At 33.9% G+C, this 7,858-nt stretch overlaps 1 protein-coding gene across 1 annotated transcript in view; it reads right to left on the bottom strand.

Moving 5' to 3' along the window:
• Nucleotides 1-5,031: 5,031 nt before the first annotated feature.
• LOC141388937 (uncharacterized) overlaps nucleotides 5,032-7,858 on the bottom strand; it is a 50,446-nt gene continuing 47,619 nt past the window's right edge. The window contains exon 4 of the mRNA XM_073959715.1: nucleotides 5,032-6,966. Coding sequence (XP_073815816.1) covers nucleotides 5,719-6,966 — 1,248 coding nt within the window. The 3' untranslated portion in view covers nucleotides 5,032-5,718. The remainder of the gene's footprint in view (nucleotides 6,967-7,858) is intronic.

Below are 7,858 nucleotides of genomic sequence, written 5' to 3'. Positions count from 1 at the left end.
ACAAGATTGACTTTGATAATATCTTCATGGTTTTTTACCGTTATTGAGATATAGAAGTTCAAATGAGGACAATGGATTGATTGTATCGCCTCCTTATAAAACAATGGCATGACTGCAATTTCCCAACTTAAACTTATATATCTCAAAAATGGTACAACCTAGGGGAAACTTACGAAAGCCAATCTTGTAGAGAATTTTCACAGCTACAACATATTCTTTAGTCCCATTTCGAAAGGATTTGCAGTTTTCAAGCTAAATCCTGAAAACCTAAGAAAAAAATCTGAAAGTCTGATCTGAACTTCTATATCTCAAAACTGGTAAAACCTAGGAAAATATCAATCAGCCAATCTTGTACAGAATTTTCACTGTTTCAACATTTTTTTTAGTCCCATTTCGATAGGACTTGCGGTTTCCAAGCAAAATCGTGAAAACCTAAAAAATCAAAAAATGCGAATTTTGATAGCGATTTATTAAAATATCCATCCAGCGATTTTTCTTGTTTTTGGATTTTTCTCAGCTATAAACATTGTTGTTTCAGAATCCGCAGCAACTTCCCTGGTGTAAGCGGTTTTCATTTAAAGTTAGTTAAGGTGCACTATGCATAACATTGCAATATCAGGAAGCGATACAGTCAATCCATTGTCCTAATGTGAACTTCTATATCTCAATAACGATAAAAATCACGAAGATATTCACGCTTATTACGGTTGGCGTTGTCGTATCCAAAATTGCAAGCTGACGTGTCGTAACGTCTAATTGGTATTATGTATGCTTTTGTACAAAAAAGCAAAAATTTCAATTTTTAAAGAATTCTTTTGGTAACTAACATTATTAGAATTATTAGTAGATCATTTTTAAACTTTTAATTCAGAAGAAAAACTAACCCTACAGTTTTTACAATCAAAATAAGTGTTTGGCGTAGACGTTTTTGTGGTCGTTGGCGTAGTCGTTGTCGTAGGTATATTTTTTGGTACCACGTAACATTTACGACAACGACAATTTTTTCTCATACAAAATTTAAAAAAATTTATATTTTTTTAATTGTAAAACAATTCGTTTGAAATCATCTTTTGAGCAAGAACTAAGAAATTTACATTGCTTCAATCGTTATATGAGGACTCTAACAGATTTTCAATAGAAAGTTTGTCATCTGATAAAGACACGAAATTTATCTTATGAAAATGAATCAAAGTAGTAAAATTTGTATTTATTATAGTTATTTTCCAAAATATCTTAATAACCATTGCCAAAAAATTCTTTTGAAATTAATTTGTTTTTATTTTTATATGCTGTCGTTTACAAAATCGGTCACGACTTTTTCCTCGTATTTCAACGCCATACGTAATACCAATTTGTCGTGATACGCCAAACGTAATACCGATTTGTCGTATCAAAAAAAAAAAAAAAAATGTTGTATTTAAACCAAGAAATTCGTTTTGGGAATAACAAATGTATTTCTTTCGATTTTTTAGGATATAAAATGCTATAAAAGACAAAAAATTTCGTTGTATATAATTTTTCATCATATAAAAATGTATCTTACGACTACGCCTACGACAACGTCTACGTCACTTGAACGTCTACGACTACGCCAACCGTAATAAGGGTGATTATTAAAGTTAATCTTGTAGAGAATTTTCATAGCTACAAAAATTATATTTAGTCCCATTTCAATAGGACTTGCGGTTTCCAAGCAAAATCGTGAAAACCTAAAAAAACCCATAAAAATGTCAACATGAATCGCGATTCATTTAAAAAGCGCACCGGCGATTTTTTTATTTTTTGATTTTTCTCATCTATGAACATTGTAGTTTCAGAATCCCCAAAAACTTCCAAGCTGTAAGCACCTTCCATTTAAATTTTGTTCAAGGGCACCGTGTTTATTTTTCAAGTAATCCTACTAGCAAGTATTTTTTCCCTAGGGAGTAAAATCGAGCAAATCGGAAGTATATTCGATTTATTTTTTTCTACTCGTAGGACTACTCCCGCTCCAATTCGTGAGAGTTCTCAACTCGAATTCGAGCAAGTATTTCGAAGCTCTGCATATAACCATGTCCGACAATCCATTTCCTACTTCGATTTCCACCTACCTGTATAATTATAAGATAAGCGGTATTCACTAATTGTGGTAGATTTACAACTCTTGTTAATGTACTATATGTACCAGGGTTTTTTACAACGAATTGTGAATGTATTTTTTGTGAATATCGTAAACAAATCAAAACATCGTAAGTCTATCTTTTAGTTTCAGTTTCATTATACTTTTTTCATAAAAAAATGTTTCTTTCTTGGCATCCATTCTTTTATTCTTTTTATTTTTCTTCTTTTTCCAACAAAAAATAAAACTCCGAGACCAAAACTTAAAACTCGACGCCTGACGTGTGCGTACAAAAATACAAAAACAAAATACATGTATTTGTTTTTGTTTTCAATTTGAAATACATGTATTTTGTTTTTGTATTTTTGTACGCACACGTCAGGCGTCGAGTTTTAAGTTTTGGTCCGACATAAAATAAAACGTACAACAAAGTGATGGCCCAACAATCAGCTGTTATACACCCTTGTAAAAGTACAATGGAATGTTTACAATACTTTTAGGTCGAGTAAATTAACAACCCTGTAGTAAATTAAAGCTGTGTTCCAGAACTAAAAAGTTTTTACAATTTTTACGACTTTTACACATTTTACTCGAAAAAGCGTTCCCGTACACAAAAAAGTTGTAAAATGTTCACTACTCTTTAAACAAAAATGGCGCTGAATGACGCTCTCTTTAAAAACTTTTTACACGACAAATTTGGGCGAGTAAAAAAATAGTAACATGGTTGCCGGCGTCTGATTGGCTGATACGCCGACTTTGACATTTGTTCCAGTTTTTTTTTACGTATTTTCCATTTTTCCGTTCCCGAACTATTTCAAAAAACTTGTGTGTGAGAACAAATTTTTTGCAGTTCTCTCTTTTACGAGTTTTACTATTAAAAAGTACAGGAACGAAGCTTAAACTTTCATGTATTTTGTTGTTGTTGTATTGTAAACACTTGTAGATCTACAATATTAACAAGATGTACAATATCTACAATGCCACTTTACCAACATGAGTGAATACCACTGCTGTAGTTGTACGATGCTCGGTGCATCGAAAAACTTGAATAAGAAGCTTTAGTTGAGTGGTTGTAAGGCACTCCGTATGAACTAATAAAAGAATCAGGCGTCTTTACAGTTTGGGTGTTGGTGGACACTGATTTATTCAAAATATTTACAACTTACTTGCTACTTTACGAAATATTTCTTAACCTAGGCAATCAATAATTCCTATCTCTAAACTCTTCATTGACCAAACCAAACAACCCGTTGATCAATGAAGAATTTTCCAACATCGTGTGTGTCATAAAAAAGAGTCATAAAACCTTAAGTGCGACCGCTCGTAATGCACACAGCGATAGCAGCTACCGCTGCATGTGGGATCTTAAACGCTATCTTCTATTTGATGTGTTCACGAAATATGGAATTATAATTTACCACTTATGATAAGAACTCATAATGATAATAAAATATTGATTTTCTTAGGCTGCTGGAAATTCTAGTGAAAGATTTATTCTTTTTTACCAGAATTTCCAGCGCCTCGACACAAAAAGTTAAAAGTATGTACAAAAATATTTTGTACACTACCTAAGCATAAACTGATCAACTAAGTAATCGCTCCTCGCTCCTTTCATTATTCCAGGGGTACTTAGTGTTGGATAATTGACGTAAATTCGTCTTAATCATCTTATGATTTATCTGGACAAATGGAATAATGTTTGTGTCACTGATTTTGAGCTGTTTAGAAAACAATGATACAATATTTGGGACAACAGAAGATCGTAAAATTTTAGCCTAGGCGCTTGCGGATGGATTTGTGTCATTATTTTACATAAATCCGCATACTTAATATATACAGTATGGTTTTAGAAATGCATATGTAGGTGAATTCACCACGTCAAGAATGAAGCAACAAAGTCCTTCTGTCTCTATAAAGCCCACATAAGCGCGACTGCCCTAGTTTCTGTTACTCTATTCTTCCAAACATTTGTTTTGTTTGTGTGATTATTGATTATTTAGGGCCATACAGCAAATTTCTCATTTTATTTAATTTGCTAGATGGCTTTATTGACCTGTTTATCGATACAGAGTCGGCGAAAAAGGGAACTGATGAAGTTGTTTGGTGACAACTGAAACTATAGTATTCCCTACCCTTCGCCCGCAACTAATCAATTTCATATCCACTTTAAAATATTTTGTTGTTATTCAAACAATTGAATTACAACAAAATATGGACTCAAGCTGAAATAAACACAAAGATGTAAATAAATAAATACATAAATAAATAAATAAATAAATAATATAAATAAACTAATTAATAAATAAATAAAATAAATATATAAATAAATAAATATGTAAATAAATAAATAAGTAAATAAATAAATAAATAAATAAAAAAATAAATAAATAAATAAATAAATAAATAAATAAATAAATAAAAAAATAAATAAATAAATAAATAAACAAATAAATAAATAAGTAAATAAATAAATATATAAATAAATAAGTAAGTAAATAAATAAATAAGTAAAAAATAAATACATAAATAAATATATAAGTAAATAAATAAATAAATAATTAATTAACTAAGTAAATAAATAAATAAGTAAATAAATAAGTAAACAAATAAATAAGTAGATAAATAAGTAAATAAATAAATAAATAAACAAAATAATAAATAAATAAATAAATAAATATATAAATAAAATTAAATAAAATAAAATAAAAATAAAAAAAAATAAATAAAAAAAATTAAATTAAATAAAATGTGCGGTGTTTCATTTTACCAATGTCCATAATAGGGAGTTTGATGAACATTCCTCATTTGCAAACGGAAGAGATCCCAATGGAGATTATAGCACACCCGTCATCTATTTTACGTCATTTCAAATCATTTCTTCAGTTTTTGGTAATTAGGCCACTTACCATTGAAAGTGATAACTAAAAACAACATTTACAATCAGTCATTATTATTTTATTTACTGCTTCAACTTCTTCTTCAGCAGTAATTTAGCCGTAATCTCATCACAGATAACGTCAGATCACATAAGTGGAATTTTATTTACAGTGTCACTTGAAATAAATAACTATTTATTGAGGAGTTTGTTTGTGGTTCATAAATATACATTTGTAATTCGTACATACATATAAATACAAGAGGAGAGATGATCATTGTGTTTGAGGCAGTAATGAACACAAACCAATTCAGGAGGTACTTGAGACAGCAGGCAGAAAGAAGGAGCCTCTTTGACATAGTTGGTTGGCCACACCGGCTGATATGGAATGTGCTGCTGCTGCTGATGGCACACACACAAACACAAAATAAGTTATCACAGTTTTGTCATCGCACAGGAAGATGATGTTGGTAATGGCATTGATCTAACCACCGGAACTAGAGATTGGCGAGTTATTGTTTTCAAAACCATTTAAACAAATTAAGTGGTTAAATTTAGGGTTTATGGTTGGTTGGGCTGCTGTGGTCATGTTAGGAGTTACTTTCCCCTAATCACAGGCTTGTTAGATTGTCATTTTGTGATAAGAAACCGCAAACAACTGTATCTTTCCCAGTTAATTGATGACAGATGGGTTCTCATTTTGCCAGCTTCTTCTTACCAACAACCACACCACAATTATAGGCCATTATGTCAAAGCGTTCTTACAGATACAATATTTCTTTGCCTCCTTATCATCGACACATTTTGCCGTCTTCTCGTATTTACTGTGACGGGCAATATCCTCCACATTTATGCTAATCTTCTCACTTCGCACATTGTAATCCACGGTGGCACTGAATTGTGTAACTGGATTTGTCTTGGGATATGTTGAAAATTCTATCCGATATGTATTGATATCAGCCGAAGCGAAAGCTGATGACAACATTGCTGGATCATGATCACGCAAAAAGGCATGCGAAATCTTGTGCAAGCTTAATTCGCTGCACAATGAGCTTAAATTCTTGGACGCCAACCATTTATTCATCTCTACCAAAACCAGTTTGGTGACATTTTTCACCATGGCGTCGGAGGGGGATTTTGTTAGATAGGGCAGGCAAGTACACCAAGTTTCAGGTACACAAGCCGCCACACAATCTCTGTATTCGGGTATTTCCTGGAACAAAGAATGCGCCGTAGAGCAATCCAAGGGTTTTTGTGGCGTATGCTCCCCAGCTGTGGCTAATTGCAGCAAATGTTGCAGGGTCATGTGAATATCAAAGGGTGAAGTCAAACGCCTTTGATTGACTTGCAAATTCCTGGAGAACTCCGGATATTTTTGCTTAAACCATTTCGGCAAGGAAATGAAAAACATTGGCAAACGCTCCTCTAAAAATCCCTCAGGTAAATCTAGCAGGGGTCCCCATCGACAGCCATGATCACTAAAGAAAACCACCACATTTTCCTCAAACAAGCCATCACGTTCCATCTCCTCAAAATATTGCTTCATTCTAGAATCCATTGTGGCCGCCGTATAATAGGCATTGTGCGAAAAAGAATTGGTCCAAAATAAACCAATCTTAGTTAGATTTCGATAACGTTTGGCAAAATCCACACCAAAATCATAGATATATTCACCGGCCTGGCGGCGTCCTAGGCAATAATTTAATCCGTCCTTTTTTACGACTTTCATTGTCTTTTCAATGGCCAAACCCACGGGGCGAAAATAATAATCGGTGGGAGGTTTTAAAAATCCCTTCTTTGCATAATTAAACGTACTAATCGAGGCAGTATCCTCAGCATAGGCTGTGGTAAATCCATAATCGTGAAAACTGTTCCATATAAAGGTGCAATTATCCAAACCACCGGGAATTGTTGGTTTACACAGACGTACGGCATTGTCATTAGCATAGCCGGTGAGGAGGGGCATCAAATTGGGATAAGTGTTGTCAGCAACCTAAAAGAGAATAACATAAATGAAAACGGAAAAAATGGATGAGAAAAATAATAAAAAAAAACAAAAACAGTAAAGAAAGGATCAAAGTCGGGCGGGGCCGAGTATATGATACCCTACACCACTGTGAATATGTAAAATATAAATCGGAGCTATATCAAATCTTAACAGAGTTCGATATAATTTGGCACATTTATTTCTAGACCAAATTGCGTCAAACATTCCAAATTTCATCGAAATCGGAAATATATAAAGCGTGTTTGGTACAGATTGATATACAAATTGATGCGAATGAATCGTCCGGATCTTAACTGAGCTAAAACCACTCGTGTTTGCCTTGGCCGCTGGCGTTCTTCTGCTGCGATGGATGGGAGATGGTCTCCAAGCACGGCATTCACACTGTATCTTCGTACTGCTTTCTCAACTTCGTTGGTGTGGTGTCTAGCCATGTCCGTCCGTCCGTCCGTCTATCTGTCTGTCCTGCTGGCTGGAGCGCACGATAACTCTCGAACGGATGAACCGATTCGGTTCAAACTTTGGCTTTCGTAATATTTTGCCCAAACTTAGTTTAAGTTCGAAGATGAGCTACATCGGTCCACTCCTTCCGGTACCTCCCCCACAAAAGTTCGAAAATGTTCGGAAAGTTTGTGCGCACGATAACTCTTGAAGGGAGTGACCGATTTGGTCCTTACTTTGTATAGCGTAGGCTTTCCACCAGAGTAATATTAGGTTCCAATATGGTCTCAATAGGTCCACTCCTTCGGGTACCTCCCACACACAATTTCGGAAAAGTTCAGTTTAGGACCATCTCTCGAATCGTTTTGATTTGTTTCAGCTACCTGTATTCACTGCCCTCCATACGACGGTACAAGTTTCATCAGGTGCAAGTCCATAC

This window comes from Musca autumnalis, unplaced genomic scaffold, assembly GCF_047663935.1.
Source record: "Musca autumnalis isolate F117 unplaced genomic scaffold, ASM4766393v1 scaffold_1, whole genome shotgun sequence".
Classification (NCBI taxonomy): domain Eukaryota; kingdom Metazoa; phylum Arthropoda; class Insecta; order Diptera; family Muscidae; genus Musca; species Musca autumnalis.
Note: the sequence above shows the minus strand (reverse complement) of the source record. Positions and strands in the feature narration are given on the sequence as shown.